The 26,180-nt window shown below is 40.2% G+C and overlaps 1 protein-coding gene across 1 annotated transcript in view; it reads left to right on the top strand.

Moving 5' to 3' along the window:
- The first annotated feature begins 1,935 nt into the window (after positions 1 to 1,935).
- Positions 1,936 to 26,180, top strand: part of RPGRIP1 (RPGR interacting protein 1) — a 56,723-nt gene continuing 32,478 nt past the window's right edge. Inside the window, exons 1-17 of the mRNA XM_079911932.1 lie at positions 1,936 to 2,359; positions 3,521 to 3,620; positions 4,058 to 4,270; positions 4,932 to 5,037; positions 7,849 to 7,872; positions 8,774 to 8,920; positions 9,400 to 9,473; positions 11,516 to 11,658; positions 13,480 to 13,640; positions 14,109 to 14,252; positions 14,716 to 14,833; positions 16,888 to 17,340; positions 17,490 to 17,641; positions 18,095 to 18,437; positions 19,724 to 19,908; positions 20,212 to 20,412; positions 20,948 to 21,086. Of these exons, the coding sequence (XP_079768058.1) occupies positions 2,086 to 2,359; positions 3,521 to 3,620; positions 4,058 to 4,270; positions 4,932 to 5,037; positions 7,849 to 7,872; positions 8,774 to 8,920; positions 9,400 to 9,473; positions 11,516 to 11,658; positions 13,480 to 13,640; positions 14,109 to 14,252; positions 14,716 to 14,833; positions 16,888 to 17,340; positions 17,490 to 17,641; positions 18,095 to 18,437; positions 19,724 to 19,908; positions 20,212 to 20,412; positions 20,948 to 21,086 (2,977 nt within the window). The 5' untranslated portion in view covers positions 1,936 to 2,085. The remainder of the gene's footprint in view (positions 2,360 to 3,520; positions 3,621 to 4,057; positions 4,271 to 4,931; positions 5,038 to 7,848; positions 7,873 to 8,773; positions 8,921 to 9,399; positions 9,474 to 11,515; positions 11,659 to 13,479; positions 13,641 to 14,108; positions 14,253 to 14,715; positions 14,834 to 16,887; positions 17,341 to 17,489; positions 17,642 to 18,094; positions 18,438 to 19,723; positions 19,909 to 20,211; positions 20,413 to 20,947; positions 21,087 to 26,180) is intronic.

Raw genomic sequence — 26,180 nt, 5'->3', positions numbered from 1 at the left:
TCATAGCCAGTGGGTGGCAGAGCTGAAAGCCCTTAACTCCAAAATATACCATACACAGTGACTTTAGGGTATTGGCTTTCAAAAGTGTACCTTTTGGGTGCAGACCTGGAAAAGAATCTGAGATGGGGTGTGGGTAGATAAATAGATGGGCAGAATGAGAGTTCCAAAAGTCTGGGGTTAATATCTAGAACACATTTTGAAGATATTTGTGTCAATGCCTCCCAGCCAAAGACCACCAGGAACACACCTATAGCTGGGCAAGTTGGGTTAATTACTGCTGTAGCTTGAAAAAGTGCACACCGCGGGCATCTCAGTAAGACTGTTAGAAAGAGCCTATTACAGGATTTTGGCTTCAGTTGGGTGATTTGGGGGAGGGTCCAAGGTAACAGAAGTTTGCTCTAGATTGGATACTGTCAGAAAGCAGGGGCAGTTCTATGTTTGGATATCTCAATGTCTTATCTACAGGGAGGTTAGACTAGAGTGAGGCTAAAGCTGTAATCGGGAAAGAAGCAGCAGTCACTCATATTAGCCAGGAGAGGAGCACGTTTGGTATTCTGCAGGTGGCAGAGTGAACTTGTTTTTGTCTGGGCTGAGACAAAAGTATGCAGCGGCCTTGTTTGGTATCACTCTGTCATGGTCTCAGAGTGGCCTTCTGTGATGTTGTTGATCTGTGAGATTATGTCCAACAGCACAGTAACATGGCCTAGTTGTGAACGCCAGGCCACCAAACAACACTGAGGACTAGCTATGTCAGACCAATTCCCCGATGGAGCATTGCTTTGCTTTCTCATTGGTAATCCCCAGGAGTGGTTCATTTAGAATTTACAGTATTGCAGGCTTCCACCGTATGCCAACACTCTTCAGAATTGGAGATTCTTTTCTTTGTTTGTTTGTTTGTTTTTTGCGGTACGCGGGCCTCTCACTTTTGTGGCCTCTCCCGTTGCGGAGCACAGGCTCTGGACGCGCAGGCCCAGCGGCCATGGCTCATGGGCCCAGCCGCTCTGCGGCATGTGGGATCTTCCCGGACCGGGGCACGAACCCGTGTCCCCTGCATCGGCAGGCGGACTCTCAACCACTGCGCCACCAGGGAAGCCCTGAATTGGAGATTATTTTATATTGTGGAGAACTCGAGAATCCAGTGAAGTCAGATGGTTGCATGGGCCAAAAAACTTTGTCTGTTGGTCAGTAACCCAAAAGTACTTGAGGTTATAGATAGTAAGTGGCTAAATTGGATTCTAGCCCCTCAGACTTGGGGCAAGTTACCTAGCTGTTTAATGCCTTGATCTCTTTATCTGGATATAATGATATGTAATAATAATAGCTAACTCCTACAGTGCTTACAATGCACCACACTGTTCAAAGCCCTTTATATATATTAACTTATTTTATCCTCATAACAATCCAATGAGCAGGTACTATTTTTATCTTTATTTATAGATGAGGAAACTGAGCACAAAAGGGTAATGACATGCCCCAGGCCACATAGTAAATGTCAGAACTGGCAGGCAGTGAGAACACAGGATCTGATGGTAATGGTTAAAAGTATGATTTTAGGTCAAGATAATAAATAGTAATTGACTATCCATTGTAGGTAAGGCTCGGTGTAAGCAGGGTGGGTATAGAGGAATAATCCTTAGAGTGGGCACATATACAGGAATGTGTGGACAGTTGGGACTGGAGAAGTAAATATTAAAATTTCTACATATATTTAATTATCTCCCTGTTAAAAATTAGTATTTTTTGTTTCTGTTTTATAATGACCATAATTTATTAGTACAAAAGAAACTATATAATTTAAAAATAAATATACACACGAATATACTGAAGACTGCCTCATTTTTTACTAAGAGAGTGTGTGAGCACTGCAACAGAATGAACAAAGACAGACACCAAGATGTTCCTGCTCTGAAAGAGTTACAGTGTATTGGGGGGAGAAAATTAATATTTAAGTGTAAATAGTGGACTACAGCACATAAGTTTATATCAGAGATCAATTCAGATTATTAACCACCAGATAAACTGTAGAGATGGTAACTGTCATAGAAGGAGAGGGCATGAGCCACCAGCTCTCTTTTTGCCCACAGGATGAGGACAGCCTTGCTCCGGTCAGCCGCAGCAGGCCGGGACCGGAGGGCCGAGGTGACAGCGGCGGAGCAGCTCTCGGGGCCTACGAGGCGGCGGCGGAACGCGGGGTGGCGGCAGCGGCCCCCCAAGCACCTGCGCCCCCAGCTGCACGGGCTGCAACTGCAGTTCCAGCGCGTCGGCCCCCCTGCTTCCCGTTGCACCCAGCCTCGCATCCACGCGGGACACAGACAGCTCCACACCGCCGGGGCGGCGGGGGCCGAGAAACCCAAGAGGGGTGAGGCTCAGGGCCAAGTCCCCGACAGGGCCAAAACACTGGGAAGGTTTGATTTGCCAGCCACATTTTCCTCCCACTGCTTTATTCCGCCCACCACGCCCATTTTGTTCTTTTGTTCTCGTTCCTTTCTACCTCCCTAAAATCTTTTTTTCCTGAGTAGGATGTCCAGTTCAAAGTTCTCAGTTCACCATGCAGTACTGTTGAGAGGAGAATCAGACAATGGAAATGGGAACTTTGCTGGTCAAGTTTTGCAGGGCTCTAGAAAACAGAGATAACTTTGATGACATGCTTAGGTGTGAGCAGCAGTGATCTTAAGACAGGTCCCTCTCCTGGGACTCTGGGACTCTGGGCTAAGTGGCCTGTGCCTCTAAAACTGGGGTTCTTCACCTTTTGGGGGAAATGGACTCCTTTGCAACCATGATCAAAAGCTGGGCGTTCTCCCAAGAAAAATGCACATACACAGAGACAAAACTTTGCATACAATTCCATGGGTTCAGAGATTGTCAAAGCCTATTCCTGAAGTCCAGGCCTGGAAATCAGGCTGTTAAGGGAGGAGCTGCAGATTTTCATCTTCCTGTATCCCACGTGGCTAAGCGTCTCTGGCTGCTGTGGAACCCAACACTGAATTAAATATAGTGCTGTGTGTAAATTTCCTTCACCTGGCCTACTCATCCCTGTTTTAGGTCCATGGGAATGGGGTGTCTTAACCCTGGGGACTCAATGTTAGATTTTGTTCAGCACAGCCCTATATTTTCAAGCTCCCTCCTTGAGCCAACAAAATCTTTGTGAAAACAGCTAAAAGTAGAAAAACTAAATAAGTCTAAATTTCAATTCAGTTTAACTTCAGCTTTATTGAATACCAGTTATATACTAGGCACTAGAGACAATGATGCATTAGAGTTAGACGCACAGTCCCTGCTCTTCTTCCCCTTTATACTGACCTACTTGAGAGTCTGTAGTCCCGCTGACTTATTAAATCAGTAGTTGCATATTTTTGCAAGAGTAAAAACTGAGAAGCTCCCCTCTGAGATCATTGGTCATATAAGGATTTCCTCCAGATCTCGAGGCTCCCTACTTCCAGCACTTGGTGTTCCATTTCTAGCACTTGGGGTTCTGGAAAAATCTGTTGCCAGAGTCTGCATCTTCTGTCTAAACTTTCAGAGTCAAGGGACAGGCTGAGCTACACAGCTCCTCCCACATTCAAGGAACATGTGACAAATGAAAAAGCCAGAGGTGAAGTATCCAGTGAACCCAGCGAACAGTGAGTTCTTTTACTTTATCCTGTGCTGTTACTCTTTCAACTGTAATTGGAAAAACCTCATTTAGGGAACAAGTGAATGTTGCCATTTTTGAGTCATTCCAGCATAATCAGAGGAGATGAAAGTCAGCCCAATTTGGAAGCTGTCAAATTCCAACTTCATTGCTTAAAAATGGAAAATAAGCATCTCTTTGTCTTCCAAGGAAAGGAAAATAAAGACCCTTTCCTTAATTGAAGGTATTCCCTCTCTTTCCCTTTATATTTTCCCCCTTAGGTCGTAATTCACTTATATTTCTGTTTGACACTGGAAAGCTATATTTGGTAAGTTTATCCTCCACATATGCCAAGATTACTAACTCCTCTAAGTTCTTTTTATATATGTGAGAGCCCAGTTCTAAACCCCTATAACAGCGGTTTCTAATTCTTCTTTTCGTGTTTAATATTCCTAATTCTAACAGTATAATCTCTTTTAACAAAGTCATAATTATGATTAAACTCACTGGCCTATGCATGCCTAACAGTGCCCACATTATGACCAGCGATACTATGCAAGTGGAAGAACCACCCAAGTCTTCTGAGAAAATGTGGTCCAAAGATGAGAATTTTGCACAGAGAAGCTCTTTGGAGTGTGCTCAGAAGGCCACAGAGCTTCGGTAAGGGTGTGACATTCCATGCCTCAAGCCATAATGAACTGAAAAAGAGGTTATTGTTTGTACCTTTCTTCCATCTCAGAGGAAAAGAGAATGCTTGGGATTAATTCAATCTGAGAAGTAGACCTGGAGGCCCAAGTGGTTAAGTAATGGATTAACATAAAAGGGATGCTTATATATAATAAAAGGTCTGCTGCTTCACTTCACAGAAGGAAAACTATTTCATCCTCATCACCAGATGGGGGCTCTCAGCCCCCACTGTGCATCAGTCCCTGGAAAACTTTTTTTTTTTTTTACGTGGCTGGTCTGTTTTAGTCCCTGGAAAACTTTTTTAAAAATAGACTTTATTTTTTAGAGCAGTTTTTAGGTTCACAACAAAATTGAGCATAAAGTACAGAGATTTCTCGTATACCTCCCTGCCACTTCTCCCCACGCTGCCTCCTTCACTGTCAACATCCCACAGCAGCTAGAATTGGGAATCTCTGAGACAGAGTCTAGCGAACCCAAATCCTCCCCCAATACCTTTGAAATGATAAAGAAAACATGATCTCTTAGGTTCAGAAATAACGATCTTCCTTTGTGTCCCTGTCCATATCCACAGGGGGAAAAATACTTAACTCTGTCCATTCACAGAGGATATTTTAGCACTGTCTTCTTTCTCCAGAGCTTCCATTAAGGAGAATATACAGCTGATTCGACTTAAGAAGCTCTTACATGAAAGGAATACTTCTTTGGCAGCGACAAAAGCACAATTAACAGAAGTTCAAGCTGTGAGTTGCCATCATCAGCTGTGCCTTTTTGGGGGAAGAAAATCAATTAGTTAAGAGATTTGTATTATTTTCTCCACTTTACACATGGGAGACCACAATGGAGAGAAACTAAGTTGCTTGTTGAAAGTCACACAATTGTGATGAATTGGGAGATTGGGATTGACATGTATACACTGATGTGTATAAAATGGATGACTAATAAGAACCTGCTGTATAAAAAAATAAATAAAATTAAATTAAAAAGGAAGTCACAAAATAGATAGGTGATGTTCAAATCCAGGCCTTATGACTCAGAATCCATTCTTTTTCCAGTACTTGCCATTATCCCTCTGCTGGGAAGAAGGCTCAAGCCCTGCCTGCTAAGGTGGAATTAAGTGAGGTTACCTTGTGTCAGCTTAAGTTCCAAGCCAAAAACCACAACCAGAGTTTAATTAAACTTGGGGAGCCAAGAGCAGTCACAGGGGAGGGGAAGGAAACCAGATTACTGAGCACTTTCTATGTGACGGACTCTGTCCTAGATACCTAGAATCATGATCTCATTTAAGCCTGACAACAGCCATAAAGGTAAGTACGTTTAACGGATGAGGGAACTGAGCCTCAAAGAAGTTAAGTAACTTGCTCAAGTTATAAAAATAGCAAGAGGCAGAGCAGGATTTGAGTCCAGTTTTATCTGGCATCAAGGCTCACACTCTTCTCACTACCACACGATGGAAACTCATATCTGAACGGTAGAAATAGGGCATAGAGGTTCTAAATAATAGATTGGCACCATTCTTTTATTGAATAAACATTTATTGACTACCAAGAAGTGTGCAAAGCACTTGGATACAAAGATTAAAAAGATAATTAAGACAGCTCCTGCCTTCAAGGAACTTACAAGAGTGAGAGGACAAGATGTAAACAAGTACAACTATCCACAAACAGGGTATGGGTGCGACACAAAAGAGAGAATAGATCCACCAGAGGATGGGGCGCAGGATCGGTAAAGGATCCATAAGAGATTCTATTCGTGAGCCAAATACTGACAGTTTGGCAGGGGTTAATGAGCGTGCAAGAGAGGGAAGGGCTTTCTGGGGAAGAGTGGTGTAGGCCACGGCACAGAGTTGAGAAACATCAGGGATCAGGTCATGGAGGTCTTATCAGGGATTTAGACTTTATCCTACAGATAGTGAGAGCTGCAGAAAGGTTTTAAGCAAGTTGGTAACATGATCAATTTTTTTTTCCCCAAAGAGATCACTTTGCCTTTTTTTAATGTCCAAAATATTTTGAAATACATGTTAATAAAAAGAATAATACTTTCAAGAAGCTATTATAGAGCACTAATAATGATTAATTCTGGGTAGTAGTAGAATTATAGATGACTGCTATTATAGTACTTATACTTTTCTGAAATTTTCAACTTCTCAAAAATGACAAAACTACCAGGAAAGATCATCTGGCAGCAGAGTGAATGATAGGTTGGCTGGTACAAGACTGGAGGTAACAGATGAGTAACAGATGTTACTTAACAGATGAGTGATCCAAGGGAGGCAGGATGAGGGTCCCAACCAAGGCAGTGAGAGAGGCTCACAGAGAAAGGACTGTGTTGGGAGAGGTCGAGGAAGTGGAAGAACGGACTTCATCACCAAAGTAGAGTGGGTGAGGGAAAAGCAGAAATGAGAGATGACTTCTGGGTCTCTAGCTTGGGTGATTAAATGATGGTGCCATTCATTGAGATTAGCTACAGCTGGTGCTGCCCTTGGTATGTCTGTTTTGATTGGGACTAAGGGCATCTGTACAAGGCCAAACTCCAAACCTATGTTTTGTAGAGAACTGTGCATATGCTCGTATTCTTTTGATTCGGTTAATTTTGGTAGCACTGAAAGGATGGGAAATCTGGAAAGGAAGTTATTTTAAAGTTGTATGGGTAAATAGCTATATTTGTGGAATTAGATTTTTTTAAAAATCCATGTATTCTTCCATTGCATTAAAGGAAGAAAGGGAGAAAGCCATTCTAAATTGAATGTCTTTGCCCATATTAGTGGTAGTGGCAAAGATGACCTAAAATGGTGAATAATTTTCTAAAATGTAGGTTTTACAATTTGGTTTTTTTAAGCAATTTATCTTTCTAGTCATGCTTACTTACACATATACTAAGATAAGTTTGCATCCTCTTAATCCCTTAGCAGTAAAATGTGGTCAGTAGTGCAGACTCTGGAGTCACACAGGCTGAGGTAAAGTTCTGCCTCAGCCCCTTGAAAGCTGTGCGATTCTGGGCAAGTTAGCTCTATGAGCTTTGGGTTTCTTATTTTTAAAGTTTAGATAACAATACCTCTCGGATTTGCTGTAAGGATTAAATGAGATAATATATGTGAAACAATTATGATGATCATAATGTAAGAGATAATGAAACACACAGTAACATATAACATAGTAATTACTCAACCAATAATAGTAGCTGTTGTTGTGAGTTTGGCTATTGTTGTTTTTTCTATTTCTAAAACTGGAAAGAGACCTTTCTGAAGCATGATGAGTAAGAGATGGCACCTAGTTTGAAAATAAAAATACTTCTTAGAAAATCCACCAAGTGCAATGCAAATGTGAATAAATGACCCTTCATCCTTTTTAAAGAAATGGTGTCATCTATTACATTCACAGACTGCCTGGCAAGCTAGGGCAGGGGAAAAGGAGCAGCAATTAGTAAACAGGCACACAAATTGACTTGATTTATGGGAATTTTTTATAACATCTTTTAAAATAAATATTTAAACATTTGTATTATAAACATCAAGTTGATATATCAATAGAATAATACTTTTTTCTTTCTTTCAGGCATATGAAACTCTGCTCCAGAAGGTACTTAATAAAGATTCCTTAACTCTCTGTTTCTTAGTAATCAGAGGAATGAAACCCAAATGAATCTTCATCTTCAAGTAACATAACACCAGAATTTAGCTAACTATATCAAAGTTATTATGTTATATAATTTTTATTGAGACAAATGGTACTATCACTATTATCAGAAGATACTGCATTGTTTTCACAAAAATTGAAATATGAGATCTGAGTTGAGAAATATTTGGAATAGTATTTTTCAGCCTATTGCTACAGAGAATTATAGCATTTGTTCAAAAATTCCTAAGAGTAGTCCTCTAGCATGTGTGAGGTGGTGAGATATAGCAAAGTTGTTGCAAACCTTCTCTGGTGTTACTAAATATTTGCACCTCTGTGAGTGGGGTACAGGTGAAGCTAGGTAAGTGTCCGTGATTAAGAGTCACTAAGGCAGAGTTCCCAACATGACCAGCTACAACTGTTCCTCACCAGAAGGAACATGGTCATGCTGGGAACTCTGCCAGAAAAATGCACTTAACTTCTAGAGTTAACACATCACTTTGCTAGGGGCAAAAGGAGAAATATTTCATCATAAAAAGCATTCACATAGCTTAGAAGGTAAAGGCAGCTGAGAAAGGTGGCACTTAATTTAGAATCAGGGTTGAATTTGAACCTTGGGAAAATTAAGGCTCCAGTGACAAATTACAGTTTCCCAGAGTGGAAAATCCTCACTCACAGGGAAACGGTACTTCCTGAGAAATGCTAGGGTGGAAAACAAGGTCAATTTACAGTGCAAAGGCAACATACTATAAATCAAAGCCCTTCTTTGAGATTTCCACTAGGGAATGCTCCAGTTGTTTGTATCTTGAGACACCTCCTGCTGAGTGATATGAACATTCGCAGAGCAACTTTCCTTTTGCCCCAGAATCAGGGAATCCTGGGTACAGCCCATGATGCCCTCCTCAGCCAAGTGAATGAGCTCAGGGCAGAGCTGAAGGAGGAGAGCAAGAAGGCTGTGAGCTTGAAGAGCCAACTGGAAGATGTGTCCATCCTGCAGATAACACTGAAAGAGGTAAATAACAATAATAATTGAAAGATACCATCAGTTGTATGTGACATTCCAATTTCAGAGATGTTAAAAAGTGTATCTTAGCAAAAATATGGGTATTTTATTTTTTCAAATAAGAAAAATGAGATTCCAAGTGGTTAAATAACTTGCTCAAGATTATACCATTAGGGGAAAAACTGGGATTTATATTTATGTCTGTTCTCCAAAGTCTTTTCTCTATTATAATGTTCTGCTGTTTCCCTAACAGTAGAAACCCAGACACCATGAAAATTTAATTCAGAGAATCCTCATTAATTCCAATTAAAATTTCTATCACACCTTCAATTGGTTCAAGTCTTTATAGTTGAATGGATCCTCATAGACATAGGAGATGAACATAGAAAATCTCCCACCCAAGTCCCACCCTGCAACAGAAAAGGGAGACCCTGTGCAAGGTAATAGATTTTAAAATCTTATCTCACGCACTCTACTATCATTCTTAGTTTCAGGAGAGAGTTGAAGATTTGGAAAAAGAACGAAAATTGCTGAATGACAATTATGACAAACTCTTAGAAAAGTGAGTACCAAGTTTGGATCCCAGAACATTTTTTTGTTATAAAAGACAATTACTGGGGCTTCCCTGGTGGCGCAGTGGTTGAGAGTCCGCCTGCCGATGCAGGGGACGCGGGTTCGTGCCCCGGTCTGGGAGGGTACCACGTGCCACGGAGCGGCTGGGCCCGTGAGCCATGGCCGCTGAGCCTGTGCGTCCAGAGCCTGTGCTCCGCAACGGGAGAGGCCACAACAGTGAGAGGCCCGCGTACCGCAAAAAAAAAAAAAAAAAAAAAAAAAGACAATTACTGAAAAGTGCCTTCCGAATTTTAAAAATAAAAATAATACCTAGTCTCGATAAGGATACCGGGAAACTGGTACTCAGTACTGTTAGTGAGAATATAAATTGGCAGACTATTTTTGGAACGGAATTTGACACTATCAAAAAAATGTTAAACGTGCATATCTTTTATGCCAGATAACCCTTTTTTCTTTTTTTTTTTTTGCGGTACGCGGGCCTCCCACTGCCGTGGCCTCTCCCGCCGCGGAGCACAGGCTCTGGACGCGCAGGCTCAGCAGCCATGGCTCACGGGCCCAGCCGCTCCGCGGCACGTGGGATCTTCCCGGACCGGGGCACGAATCCGTGTCCCCTGCATTGGCAGGCGGACTCTCAACCACAGCGCCACAAGGGAAGCCCCCGATAACCCATTTTTTTGGAATCAAAACTAAAGAAATCCTCTTGTGTATGTGCAAAGAGATCTGTGTAGTAAGAATGTTAATTAATACATTGTTAATTTAATTAGTAATAGTAAAAAAAAAAAAAGGAAACCATCCAGATTTCTTATGATAGGGATCGACTAAATAAATCGTGTTGCACCGCCACGTTGAAACGGTATAAAGCTGTAAAAAATGAGATAGATCTATATGCCTAAGATACACTATTAAAAGAAAAATCAAATTGCCAAAGAATGTGTTAATTGTGACCTAATTTATGTCATGTGTGTGTGCATCCACAAACTTTTAATGAGATGAAAGGACTGAAATAGGGCAAAGAGGCACTTTTATTCTATATACTTCTATATCATATTAATTTTTCACAAGCATATATTTACGTAGTGGTTTTGAAATTAAAAATACCTGTAAGTTTAAAAAAATTAAATGTGCCTTCTTATAAGTTAAAGGCAGCAGGGGGTAGATTGGGGAGGTTGCATGGGAGCATCCTGGGAACAACTGATGCTCTTCAACAAAGTGAAATAAGGTAGTGTGGGGATTACCCACTTTGAAGACTCCCTGTGGTAGACATTACTATTGGCCTCTTCCCTTCATTATTCATAACATTATCTTCTTGGATCATCATGTAATGTATGGGCAGAAAGTGCCAAGAAATCTTAGTACTAGCTTAACAAGTTGTTTTTAGACCACATTTATTAAAGTGATAACTAGGAAAAAGACATAAGCAGAAATAATTGCTTATCAATGTCACTTCACTTGTGTAAATAATCAAGAACTGGCCATGTGTCTTTTACACTCAAGATGGGTCTGCCCTGACAGCTAGATATAGTGGTGTGCAGGCTGCAGTTATTGAAAAGTTTAGTTCCTGCCCTTCAGTATAATAATTTACAATCTAGTTCAAAGGCAAGTATTCTCTAAACTAGCCACTGGTGAAAGTAGACAGAGGAACGGAGTAAGGAAAAGAAGAATATTCTGTTACTTATTTCTAATCTAGCAGGCCTGAGAATGTCTTGGTACACAATTCCCTAACTAAAGAAAACCATCATGCTGGAGACGTTCCTTGGGAAATAGATATGACTTGCGTTGTTTGCCCAGGGGGTTATTTGAAACTTAAACCGAAGTGATACTAAGCAACTCCTCAATAGGACCCAAAGGTTCCAAGGCAGTTGGTAAATGACAGTTACAGAGAAAGCAGGGGCAGAAAAAACATGTAGGGAAATGAATGATGAACTAGGCCCAGGAGATGCTGAAACTGTGTAATAAAGACGTCATATCACCCACCTTTGAGTGCCCATCTGACAACTCTCCCCTCCCTCCTTACTTGCTTCCCATTTTCAGCATGCTGGATAGCAGTAATCAGCCTCACTGGAGCAATGAGCAAGGAGAACAGCTACAGCAGAAAGTCTCTCAGCTGCAGGATCACCTGGATGCTGAGGTGGAGGAGAAGAGAAAAGTCTTACTTCAGCTGTCAAGAGAGAAAGGTAGGTCAAGCCCTGAAGAGTTCTCTCAGATGAGGCATCCTCTACATCTGGTTTGGGCCAGCATTTTTCCAGTCCCATCACTTGATCCTATTTTTGTGTGGGTCCTGGATAACTAGAATAAGAACACTGGCAGTCAGGTCAGATTCACAATCAAGAAAGCATGACACCTACCTCACACATACTTATCCCTACATATTGACTTTCCATGTGAGAGAATCCCAATTCTTAAGTTATAATGTTTTTAAACAGTCAATTTATTGAAAGTAAATTTATTTTACTTAAATTTTACTTAAAATTTATTTGACTTAAAGTCAATTTATTGAAAATGAATTTTTCTGCCTTTTATTCTCATCAGTCATTTTAGGGTGGTTGGGAATTGTTTTGTTTTAGCATCTGATGCCTGAAATTGAGAAGCAAATTATTGCTCTTGGTTACCACTACTATTTCCCCATCTTTTTTTAAAATTTATTTATTTTATTTATTTATTTTTGGCTGCATTGGGTCTTCGTTGATGTGCACAGGCTTTCGCTAGTTGTGGCGAGTGGGAGCTACTCTTGGTTGCGGTGCACAGGCTTCTCATTGCAGTGGCTTCTCTTATTGCGGAGCACCAGCTCTGGGTGCTCGGGCTTCAGTAGTTGTGGCTGGCAGGCTCTAGAGCGCAGGTTCAGTAGCTGTGGCTCATGGGCTTAGTTGCTCCATGGCATGTGGGATCTTCCTGGACCAGGGCTCAAACCCATGTCACCTGCATTGGAAGGTGGATTCTTTTTTTTTTTTTTTTTTTCTTTTGCGGTACGCGGGCCTCTCACTGTTGTGGCTTCTCCCGTTGCGGAGCACAGGCTCCGGACGCGCAAGCTCAGTGGCCATGGCTCACGGGCCTGGCCGCTCCGCGGCATGTGGGATCTTCCCGGACCGGGGCACGAACCCGTGTCCCCTGCATCGGCAGGCAGACTCTCAACCACTGCGCCACCAGGGAAGCCCGGAAGGTGGATTCTTAACCACTGCGCCACCAGGGAAGCCCTTTCCCCCTGTCTTAATTCTTGGATCACAGTAGTTATTCTGAAGATTTTTAAATACTGTCAAAGAGACCTTTGTCTCCCTTCTTTTTGCTAGGCTGGACCTTGATATTTAGTCTTATCAAACTTACATTTCATCATATTCTAGTATGTTCACATAAAAAAAGTGGAGGAAAAGAAATATGACATCAAGAAAAATAGAGTCAGGAACCATAAAAGGATAAAGCTTAGGAGCACATGCTAAGGATCTTGTAGTATGTATGAAGTACAAGTGAAGTCTTGTGGGTAATCTAATCTAACCTCCTCTGTAATGCATGATACTGAAATGATCACACTAAATGCTGATCACCTTCCTTCCCCGAAACACACATGGAAATGTCCAAATGCCCAACCTCCCTTCCTCCCACTCAGGGTCAGAGTCAACGTGGGTGTCACAGAGAGCCAACAGCATAGAAGTCAGATGGAGTTGGGGAATGGTTGGGGAGATACTGAATTAAATGGTGCTGTCAAAAAGTTTGGACTATCCCAGTTGGTCAAGTGGCTCTGATTTTGTTGTGGTGGTGGTAGTTCTCCCTTCCATACTACAGTTCTGCAGGTGTTTTTTTTGTTTGTTTTTGGAGTCCAAATGCCAACTCAGGGTCAATAAGCTAGAACCCCTTTGTAGAAATAAGAGAGAATTGCTTCTCTAAGGGCAAGTTTATAAAATGAATTAAACATTAGTGGGAAAATTTAATTCACACTTGGGCCAACTTTAATATGGTTGTTGGTAGCTACAGAGTTTCAGCTTTCTGTATTATTTTTTCCCCAGCTCAAAACAAGGATCTGAAGCTTGAAGTCACCAACCTGCTTCAGAAACATAAACAGGAAGTGGAGGATCTCCGAAATAAAGACACAATTTCCCAATCTCCTGACTGGCAATCTGAACCAGCCACTTACCCAGCTCTATTCCAAGAGACCACTCAGATAGAGGTAAGAGCATCTTCAATCAAACAGGTCCCCTCTACAAGAGGGATTGCTGCCAAATATCCCTTGAAAAGATGAAGGGACTAGAAAACTAACTGAATAATATTTTGTCCTGATTGAGGACAATATTTGGAAGTATATGAGAAGGCTGAGAGTAGAGATAGCTTCATGAGCTCCACAGACTTTTTCCACACTGTACAGCTCATAAAATTTAGAATTTTTTTCAGATGAGGACTTGCAATGATCTGCTGAAGAGCAAACAGCCATGGGAGATTGTATAACTTACTCACTGCTGCTGTTGAACATGAGGAACTAGGGGAGAGAGCACTTGTAAAGTAACACAGGTCCTCTTCTACATATTGGAGTAGATTCTGCTGCTGGTATTTTACTATTATCAACGGCTGCTGTAGAGAATAGTTATTACTATACCTATCATATTTATACTCCCTTTTACCAATGCTTTTTCCTCTGTAGCCCTGTGAACCAAAAAACCAAGAAGAAAAGAAACTGTCCCAGATGTTAAGTGAGTTGCAAGTATTGCATGCAGAAACCGTATTGGAACTAGAAAAGACCAGAGACATGCTTATTCTGCAGCGCAAGATCAACGTGTGTTATCAGGTGCAGGAAAAGATGGTACAGGAAGGGGATAAATAAATGGGCACATGGGAACTACTTACAAGACGGGGAATGAAGCAAGACCCGAGTTTCCAGGGTTGATGCAAGGTGATATGCTGACGTATGCAAACACAGGATGTGCTGTCCTTTGAAAAACTTGAGGACTCACACATGCCCATGGCACCTTGGCAATAAAAGCCAGAAGGGGCCAGCTAATGAAAATGGCAAGTGGGAAGCTTCTGGGTTCAAATTTTGCCAGTCCCAGGAAAAATACTACCCTATGACACTAACAGCACAACTGGTCCTGGAGGGGTCTGTGAGGAACCTAAGCCTTTTTCTAGTGGATGAATCTGCCCTGCTAAGGAGATAGCGGAGTCTCTTTTACCCAGCAAGTACCACCTTTTTATCTGGGCTCTTTGGTTCTGGGCCACTGAGATAGAAAAGTTCAGACATTATTTCGTTTCAGGAGGAACTGGAGGCAATGATGACAAAAGCCGATAATGAAAATAAAGTTCACAAAGAAAAACTGGAGAGGTTGAATCAACTCCTAGACCTCAAGAACAAGCGTATCAATCAGCTGGAAGGTATTTTAAGAAGCCATGGCCTTCCAGTATCCGGCGAGTCTTAGTACTTTGTTCACTTCCTCTTAGGATCTGTCACAGAGCTAAATGCCCGTGCTCCCCTCTGCACCTGTCAAGAGGGCGCCCTCTATGTCTCGGTATAGGACTTATCCCTCCCATTCTTGATTATCCTATCATCTTTGTTGTTTTAATACATGGTTAGCAGTTTCTTCTCCTGCATCACGTCAGTGTCTTTTCTCTGGAGAGTTTCAACAGGGCCCAGCAATTGCTGAATCTATTTTGAAAATAAGAGTGTATCACTGTTGGCCCTCAGGGTGGGTAACACACTCCCTCTCTCAAGATTGTTTCCTCAAGCCAGGCCTATATTTCAGTTTTTGGGAGATAATAGAGCTACATCACTCATCTCTTGTCATCGTTTTCTGTGATTTCTCTCTAAAAGTCTCTGAATTCTTTGTTGCAGTCTGAGGATGTCTACATAACAGGGCAGGTGGCTGGACACTTATGCAAATTTTATAATGTGATACTTCCTGTACTTAATTCAGTCACTGTCGACCAGGATCTGGTCTCAGCCTTACATATTGAGAAAATTGGCTTTGTTATTATACCCAGTGGTGAGAGACCTGACCCGTACTAACCACATTCACCAAAGACTGATATTTACACCCGAATGTTCATTTGTTATTTTATGATAGGGGCTCTTTCATTGCTGCCTTGAGAATATGCTCATGGCAGCTTGTTCTTGGGGAAGCAGAATCAATAAGAAGGATACTTAGTGAGCCTGGAACTAGAGTAAAGGGAGGTGGGTCATTCAGAAGTATGATTTATGCATGCCAGGGTGCGTCAGTTAAAAGGTCCCTGCAATATAACAAAGGAAATCCTTTGGATTGAAATTCTCATGTCTTTCAGATTCAGGGTGTTTCTCCCAGGACAGTGCAGGATAAATACAATTACCTACCTCTGAAGATTTATTTGCTTTAACTTGTAGTTCTTTCATTACTGGTAAGGCTGAAGAGTTTTTCATATGTTTACCAGTTATTTAAATTATTTCTTTTGAGACTTGCCTGTTCCTGCCCTTTACTATTTCTTAATAGTATATTGTTAATTTGTAGAAGTTCTTTATATGCTAAGATTATTAACCTTGTGACACGTAATGCAAAATTTTGAATATGTTTTATTTATGTTAATCTTATCAATTAAGAAACTGTTCACCAGTCTCTGTATTCCACTTATTTTGGGCAGGAAGACATTCTGATGTACCCAAAGTATTTTCTTCTACTACTTTAACTCTTAGAATAGGACCTTCACCATCAACACGCTGTGACAACTCAAATACTCCCCGATTTGAAGCAGACTATATATCAAAGTTTCTCGTTGGTTGGACATGGGAGGTAATGCACAGATTTGGTGGACTGTCTTACATATCTTTATTTTGTATCTCATCGCCAATATTTTCAACCTCTTTTCAGTAAGTGCCCTCCCCCACTTTTACTCCATTACTCTTTGACTTAAAGTGGATTTTTTTTTTTTTGCTTCTTACAATGAAACCAAATTCTTAACAGAATGAAGATCCTTGTGATTGATCTGACTGGAAAAGAGGAATCATCTTAATGGGGCCCAGTGTAATGTCATAGACACCATGACTGTAACTTGCTATTTTCTCCAAGGCCAATGTCCCAAACTTTTGGAAATACTTGCATTTTGTGTTTCTAGTGTTTCTGTAATGGAATTAACAATTAATTCACAAGATCCTGCTGTAATCCAAAACAATGTCATCTCTAGATGAAACTGTGCCTCCAGTGTTTTCCTGAGCTTAGCATTTACTTTCTAATCACTCATGTTGTGCCTCATCTCTAAAGTAGGCATTGGATTATTTGGCCATCAGAATTCAAAGCACCTGATTGTCATTCTATTGCTTTTCTTTTTGAATCACATCGTTTCTTGAAATAGTCACAACTTGGACTTCACCATGGTTTTTATTCTCTTTCTGTCCACCTTCCTTTACCCTAAGGAAGAATTCCCTACCCTTTAATGGATAGGCAGTTTTCTTTCCCCTCTAGAACAACTCAAAGATGTGGCTTATGGCACCCGACAGTTGTCATTATGTCTGAAACCACTGCCAGACCATGGAGATGAGGATAAAGTGGACATTTCTCCACGGCATCAGAGTGAGAATCTTTTCGAACTGCACATCCACCAGGCTTTCCTGACACCTGCTGCCCTGGCTCAGGCTGGAGACACTCAACCTACCACTTTCTGCACCTATTCTTTCTATGACTTTGAAACCCACTGCACCCCACTAGCTGTGGGGCTGCAGCCCCTCTATGACTTCACTTCTCAGTATGTAGTGGAGACAGATTCCCTCTTCTTGCACTACCTTCAAGGGACGTCAGCCCAGCTTCATCTACACCAGGCTATAGCCAGTGAGCACCGCACCCTTGCAGCTGGCTGGATTTGCTTTGACAGGGTTCTAGAAACCGTGGAGAGAGTCCATGGCTCTGCCACACTTACTGGTAAGTGCTGTCAGCACGGGACTAATGTGGAATTTCCCAAAGTGTATAGTTGTCTTCTGGTGGTTTCCCATTTTATTCCTCTGCCTTTATTCTTGATCCTCGCCACACCATCTGTATCCTCCATGCCTTTCATACTTTCTGCTACCCAGGAGCTGGTGGAGAAGTCTTTGGGGTGCTAGAGTACTGGATGAGGCTGCACTTCCCCATAAGATCCAGCCTACAAGCATACAATAAGCGAAAGAAAGCCCAGGCATACCTGTCAGCCAATGTGCTTGGAGCCTGGGAGGCCCAGGAGGATGAGGTGAGAAAAAGGATGTGCCCATGCATCTCAAAGGAGACTCAGCCAAGCAGCTCATGAGAACAGCTTAGTATTGCCCTCAATAAGCACTTGTTGAATGTGAATGAAAGAGAAAAACTGTCACACCACAACTAGTCCAGATACTTCCCTTGGTCAAGCTTGAGTTTGAAATGAAATCATGCCCTTGGAGCTAGCTACCTCTCCCTGCTGTGAACAAAATGCCTTCTCTGTTCCAATCTCTAAGATGAGGCCTGAGTGCCAGCATCTCCCTCAGATAATTATCTGCCAGAGTCAATTTGCAGGCAGGTGAAAGTCATTGATTAGGCTTCTCTGTGACCCAGTCAGGAGTCAGCAGTTCTTTAGGTCATAGCTCTTCCTCATTAAGGGTGCTGGGCTTCACCTGCACGACTCTCTCAGCCTGCCTTTTTCCTCAATCCAAGACCAACATCTTTTCAGCCCAGATCGGAGACCAGGAAGCATCAGAATGAGCTGCGGGTGGAAGTCATCCGATGCTGCGGCCTACAGAGTCGATGGCTGGGAGCCCAACCCAGTCCATACGCCATGTATCGCTTCTTTACCTTTTTTGACCACGACACTGCCGTCATTCCAGCCAGTAACAATCCCTACTTCAGAGACGAGGCTCGATTCCCAGTGCTTGTGACTTCTGACCTGGATCAGTATCTGAGGCAGGAGGCCCTGTCTGTGTACGTTTTTGATGATGAAGACTCAGAGCCTGGCTCGTACCTTGGCCGCGTCCAAGTGCCCTTGCTTCCTCTTGCACAAAACAAATCCATTAAAGGTAGGAGTTCAAGGTTATTACCTCTTTATGCTCTCTGCCCAGTGTTGTCTCCCTGTCCTAATTCAACTTTTCTTTTATTACTTGCTTGGAACAGTTTCTCTTAAAACCTGCTGAAAGGATTTGAGAATATTGTCAAGAGTGAGAGAGTAGAAGACTTATAAGCCTCACTAATCATATAGAAACATTGGCTTCTTTTCAGCAACAGAAGCAAGATTCCCAAGGAGGTAGACCCACCCATCTGAAGCCCATACCTCTGTGTCTGAACCAACATTTTCCATCTCTATAGTGCTTCCCAGTATTTGTCTTTACTTAAGGCCTACTATTTCCTAGCACATGACTAGATACCAGATTATAAGCTATGTCCTTAACATTCCCCCGTAATTCTCTTGCTCCTTTTAAACATTAGACCCAAATTAGTCTTCCATGCCACATATGACAAATTTCTTGGATTTTTTCCCCCCATATGGAGCTGAACTCCATACTACCTTATCATATGTTCATAGCCAGAGTTGTAAGGTACACCAAAGCAGGGTCATCTCTCTGGTTGCAGTCCTGGGAGGGTGAGGCAGCAATGTCCGTGCTCTCATTAGGAAGTGTGAATGGGTGTAGCCAGTATCAACCATGTTTAACAAGCTTTTGGATGTTCCAGGAAGTGTGTGAGGCCTCCCTCCTCCCAATACCACAAGTGCTAAAAAAAAAAAAAAGAAAGAAAGAAAAAGAAAAAGGCTGACACTTCTGCTCACAACTCGTCCTTTGCCAAAGAGAGGCAATGTGAGCCGTCTGTTAAATTAATCAGTGTTACAAATCAGAAGTCTGGCATTTGGAAAAAGCCATTTTGCTTAAGTTTTCTTTGCTTTTGTTATTTTAAAAATACGGACCACTTGGGTGTAGATAATGGTTTTCTTAGTATGCCTAAGGCATAGCCACCATTTGGTAATAGTAATAAGAATGTGCTCTTGTTTATTGGCTGGGTGACTGACGACAAGCAAGCTATACCTCTCTGTATATCTTTTGACTATCCCTTCCTGAACCTGGAGATGCCCATTTTCCCCTATAAATATTCTAAGTGAATATTGGAAGTAAATATTGTGAGTGAACAGAAATATTCACTGATATTTTATGTTACTCCTGAATGTATTGTCATCATGATTACTTGGTGGATGTGAATTAATTACAAACAAAATATGGTGAAATTCAACCTGGGGAGGTAATAGATAAGGTGCTATTAAATGCTCACTTGCCTATTTCATGTGATTGAATCTTATTAATGTCTGTGTGTCTCTCAGGTGATTTTAACCTCACGGACCCTGGGGGGAAACCCAATGGATTTGTTCAGGTGCAGCTGGATTGGAAGTCTTGCTATCTACCCCCGGAGAGTTTCCCAAAACCAAAAGCTCCGAGTGAGGAGAAGGACACCAAGGACAGTTTAGATACCTCAATTGAAGAGGAAGAAGCTTCCTTTCCTCCCCAGGTAGCAAATCTCCACCAATCCTGTGGAGCAAATTTGATTTGAGGAAGACAGTATTAAAATTGGGGTAAAAGAAATTCCTTCTGTGAATGTCATGTGTTCTGCAAATTTAATCTGCATCATTCATAATGCCATGAGGCTATGGATGGAGCAAAATCCTGGGTTTTATTGTGGGGAGGGAAGAGACGGCATCTCTCAGCTTTACGGCAGGAGAGAAATGAAGTCTGATGCTAGCTCATAAATCCCTTTCTTGAGTATCAAGGCTGTTAAACTATCACCTTGTAAGGCTCTGATCCTTCTCTTTAGGACCAGATGGTATCTATTGAGATTCCCATTGAAGCTGGCCAGTATCAAGCTAAGCAAAAACCTCCTCAGGTGGGAGAAAGAAAGGAAGGGGAACACCAGGTTCCAGGTTACTCAAGAAAACAAGGCAAAAGAACAGGCATTCAAGGAAAGAACAGAATGGAGTATCTTAGTCCTAACATCTTAAGTGGAAATACACTACAGGTAAGGCCTTAGAAACCCTGAAGAACTAAAATATGGGTTGTAGTGTCCCAAAATATATTATTCTCAGAGGTAGAAGCAGAAGTAGGCACGCAAGCAATATTCATGGCTTTTTGTGGCGAGCATGTGTTTCCACAAACGTAAATAGGTTAATAAACCTCTGGACTGTTCATTTCAATGTAATTTAATTCAACAGACTGTGGACTCTATAATTTATGCTTAGAACTTTAGGACAAGAGTCCTAACCAGGCTACTTCAACTGTAATCAAAATAAAGAACAGGTATTTATTGAACACATACTATGTACTTGATACTGCCTTTTCTTCATAGGAAACTGGATTAAAGTTACTATGTAGCCTAAAATATATATACACACATATATATGAGATTATAAATATATATTATATGACTATAATTATATATAATTCATTATTATTTATATTGTATCAATTACATCAATTATATATTATGCAATATTAATTATATTAAATTATTATAATTACACAATATACTTATATATAGTTATTTGAATCTGAAGCAGGTGAACTACACTGAATGGAAATTCTCAGGGCTTAAGATCTCCACAGATGATGGTTTAAAAAATCAGCAAAAGGAAGAGGAAATGACATCATCCCTTTCAGCACGGATACTAAAGGAAGCCCTACATCCTGTGAATGGTATTGTCTTTTTAAAACCTGATTTTCCTATGTAATCACTGGATTATTTTATCAAGCTGGTTATTTACTTTCTTCTTTCATCTTTCATTGCTAAACTTTTCATGAAAAATTAGTACTGGAGATCCTAGGCTCGGTTTGATGTTACAAGTGTGCTGGTTAGGCCAACCAAGCTGTAATTCTGAAAGAAAGTAGCTGTCTATGTATTTAAAGCTAGCTAGCTAGCCACTTTAGCTAGCAAGCATAAAATGTTAATTCACTTCAGGGTCTCGTGACTTACGGTTACGAAGAAATAAGAGGAAGAGGGTGATTGGCTCATTTGTGATTTGAATCCAAATTTCTTTTAAAATAAGGCAAAGCTTTTGGGTTACAATGAAAAGAAGGTTATGATTTCAGGTTATAATAATGGCAAACTAGGTAATTCAGACCAACTTTCCCATTGATAACAACTGAAAAGCTAAAGTGAATATATTTCTTAAAAGCGTTAAAGTGCCAATAATTAGGGAGGGAGGAATCTCCTAGCCGAGATCGGAGAGATGATTGGAGCTCAGAGAGGTCAGCTGGAATTACTTCAACCTGGGGACATTGCTGGTCTGGAGGAAGCAGTGGAGAGACAGAACCATGCTTTCGGTGGTCTTTTGGGGTGGAGAAATGGGAATACAGTCTGAATCTCGTTTCTGCCCAGCATAGGCAGGTGTCTGCCCAGAGCAGAATTTCCCTCTCTGGTCTGGCACCCTGATGGCAGCACTGTTCTGAGCCTCTTATCCTCTGAGAGGCAGAACTGTGCTTTGAGCACTCTCAGGCTAGAGAGACAAGAGCTGACCTGAAGCCCACTAGGACTCCAGACATTGGAGTTATCAGCCACAACCTGCATTAACAACTGTGTTTACTACCTTCATGAAGATGAAAGCTGAACTTTAAAATTTTAGCAAGGAACTGGGGCTTTGAAAATTGATACTATACATTTTTAAAAACATTTTGTTTTAAAATAATTTCAAAATTGTATAAGAGCTACACGAATAAGACAAAAAATTTCACATAAAACCTTCATTCAAATTCATCAACTTTTAATACTTTTCCACGTTTTGATTTATCATTTTTTTCCTGAAGCAGTTGAGAATAATTTGCAAATATCATTCCCCCTTACAGCTGTATATTTCAGTTAGGAAAACGATATTATATAACGACAGTACAACTATCAAGTTTGCAAACGTAACATGGATAGGTTATTACCCAATGTCCAGTCCATTTTTCAGATTTTGTCAATTGTCTCAGTAATGTTCATTATAGCAGGCTTGCCTCACCCCCTTTATCTAATCTGGGATCATACATTGCATTCAGTCATGTCCCCTTAGTTTCCTTTAATCTGGAACAGTCCCTTATCTTTTCTTTGTTTTTCATGATATTGACATTTTTGAAGAGTATAGATGAGCTGTTCTGTAGAGAGTGCCTCAGTTTGGATTTGTTTGATGTTTGTTTGTTGTTAGATTCAGGTTATGAATTTTTTACAGGAATACCACAGAAGTGATACTGTATCCTTTTTCACATTAGGAGGTACGTGATGTCAGTTTGTGCCATTATTGGTGATGTTAACTTTGATCACTTGGCTAAGAAAGCATCTGCCACATTTTCTATCAAAAAGTTATCATTTTTCCCTTTGTAGTTGTTAAGTAATCTATGAGAAAATATTTTGAGTCCATATAAATATCTTATTCTTCCTCAGATTTCACCTAATAATTTTGGCATCCATTTATGTTTATGTGTGGATTTTTTTTGCCTGAATCAATTACAAAATGTTTGCAAAATACATTGCAAACTTGAAAATGAATCAATAGAAATGATAGAACTGCTAAATACAGAAATTTATGAGGGAAATAGATGGGTTAAAAGCAGATTAGACACAACTAAAATGAGAAAAATGGAAAATATCCAGAATAAAGCACAGAGAGATGGCAAGATGGAAAATGCTAAAGAGGAGAAAAGAGAGCAAATGAGGCGGTCTAAGCTACACTTAATTAAATCTAGTAGAAGATAAAGAAGGGGGACTCAGGCAATATTGAAAGTGATAATGACTTAGAGTTTTCCAGAACTAAATAAAAGGTATTAATATTCAATGAAATGAAACTCAAGCAAGATAAGTAAAAATGAATCAAAATCTAGATATATCAGAGTAAAATTGCAGAAAATAAAATCAAAGTGAAAATACCAAAAGTATCCATTTAAAAGAAAGACAGTCATGGGAGCATCAGTAAGATGGACAATGACATACCAAGAGTGACAACGGTAGTCAGAAACCAGTGGCAAGATAATTTCAGTGTGCTAAAAGAAAATAACTAAGTACCAATCAAGAATTCTCTACACAACAAAAAGATCCTTCAGAATTAAAACACAATAGACATTTAAAGGCAAATCAAAATGGAGAGTTTGCTCCAAAGCTACATTTTAAAGAAAACTTACAGTTTTTTCTTTAGGCTGAAGGAAAATTATCCCAGAAGGAAAGACAAAGATGCAACTAGGAATGAAAAGCAAAGAATATAGGTTAATTTTAAATGACTGTGTAAAGCAAAAATATTAGCTTGTGGGTTTAAAATATATTCATAATTTAAATAAATAATCTAATGGTTTCATTGGTGACCTCCAAAAAGATATGTTCATATCCTAAATCTAAGAACCTGTAAATGTTACTTATTTGAAAAAAGCCTTTGCAGGTGTAATTAAAGATCTTGAGATGCGATTATCTTGGATTATCTGAGTAGACTCTAAATCCAATGAAAGTGTTCTTATTAGAGACACAGGCAGATGAGGAGGAAGCAACATGACCATATAGTCAGAGATTGGAGTGATGTGGCCACAAGCCGAGGAATGCCTGAAGCTCCCAGAAGCTGGAAAAGACAAGGAAAAAGAAAAAAGACAGATTGTCTTCTGGAGCCTTTGGAGTGAGCACGGATTTGATTGTGGATGCCTAGCTTCCAGACCTGTGAGAGAATGAATTTCTGGTTGTTTTTTTCTTTTTTTAATGAAAGCTTTTACCTTTAATTCTTTTCAAATACTTAAGATACAGACATTCCATCCATAACAAGGTTAAGTGACTTGTACATGTACATGTTTTATGTAAGACAGAAGCACAACCAAGGCTAACATCTGACCCAGTAACTAACATCACTGAGAGAGCTCATATGAAGTTCACCAAAACCTTGAAGACCTATTACTTTTTTGTAGAATGAATGACCCTACAGAAAAGAGAAAAGAGATAAAAAGGATAAAATGAGGTGGTCCTATATTCAATAAAATGTAGGAGAAGACAAAAAAGGGGACAGAGGCAATATTTAAAGTGATATATATATAATTCATATCTTCATTCAAAAAATGAAGTCATGAAAAAGAGGTCTGTTTTTTCTGGGACCTCAACTGTCACTCTCAATAGTCAGTTGTGGGTTGCTTTCTTCGTTTTGTTTCGGCAGATTCTGGATTTGAACGTCAGATCCATCTATCTTTAATTTGAGTGTCCAGATCGGGGCAATTTTTATAGGTTTACAACATAGTGACTCACAATAGTAAAAGGTTATACTCAATTTAGTTATTATAAAATATGACTGTGTTCCCTGTGATGTAAAATATATTCTTGTAGCTTATTTATTTTATACATAGTAGTTGGTACCTCTGAATCCTCTACCTCTACCTTGCCCCTCCCCACTTTCCACTCCCAACTGGTAACCACTAGCTTGTTCTATATATCTGCAAGTCTGTTTCTTTTCTGTTATATTCACTAGTTTGTTTTATTTTTTAGATTCCACATATGTGATATCATATAGTATGTCTTTTTCTAACTTATTTAACTTAGCATAATACCCTCCAAGTCCACCCATGTTGTTACAAATGGCAAAATTTCATTCTTTTTTATGGCTGAGTCATATTCCATTGTATATATATCTTCTTTATCCATTCATCTGTTGATGGACACTTTCTTCCATATCTTGGCAGTTGTAAATAATGCTGCTATGAATATTGGGGTGCGTGTATCTTTAGAATTAGTGTTTTATGGTGGGGTTTTTTTGGATATATATGCAGGAGTGGAATAGTTGAGTCATATGGTAGTCCTATTTTTAGTCTTTTAAGAAACCTCCATACTGTTTTCCACATTGGCTGCACCAGTTTACATTCCCACTGACAATGTGCGAGGGTTCCCATTTCTCCACATCCTCGCCAACATTTATGATTTGTGTTCCTTTTGATGATAACCCTTCTGACAGGCGTGAGGTGATATCTCATGTTTTTTAAAATTGAAGTATAGTTGGTTTACAATACTGTGTTAGTTTCAGGTGTATAGCAAAGTGAGTCACTTGCATATATACTTTTTCAGATTATTTTCTGTTACAGGTTATTACAAGATATTGTATATAGTTCCCTGTGCTATATAGTAAATCCTTGTTGCTTATCTATTTGATGTATAGTATATAGTTTGTATCTGTTAATCCCATACTCCTAATTTCCCTCCCCTATTGCCTTTTATCTTTGGTAAACTTAACTTTGTTTTCTATGTCTGTGAGTTGTTTCTCTTTTGTATATAGATTCACTTGTATTATTTTTTAGATTCCACATATAAGTGATATCATATATTATTTGTCTTTCTCTGTCAGACTTATTTCACTTAATATGATATTCTCTAGGTCCATCCATGTTGCTGCAAATGGCAATATTTCATTTCTTTCTGTGGCTGAGCAATATTCCATTGTGTGTGTGTATAAATGACACATTTTCTTTATCCATTCATCAGTTGACGGGTACTTGGGTTGTTTCCATGTCTTGGCTATTGGAAATAGTGCTGCTATGAACATTGGGGTGCATGTCTTTTAAAATTAGAGTTTACATCTTTTCAGGATATATGCCCAGGAGTGAGATTGCTGCATCATATAGTAGCTCTATTTTTAGTTTCTTAAGGAACTTCATACTGTTCTCCACAGTGGTTTTACCAATTTACATTCCCACTAATAGTGTAGGAGGGTTCCACTTTCACCACACCCTCTCCAGCATTTATTATTAGTAGAATTTTTAATGATAGCCATTCTGACCACTGTGAGGTGATACCTCAGTGTGGTT

This window comes from Stenella coeruleoalba (genome assembly GCF_951394435.1).
Source record: "Stenella coeruleoalba genome assembly, chromosome: 2".
Lineage (NCBI taxonomy): Eukaryota > Metazoa > Chordata > Mammalia > Artiodactyla > Delphinidae > Stenella > Stenella coeruleoalba.
This window is presented reverse-complemented; position numbering and strand designations above follow the sequence as displayed.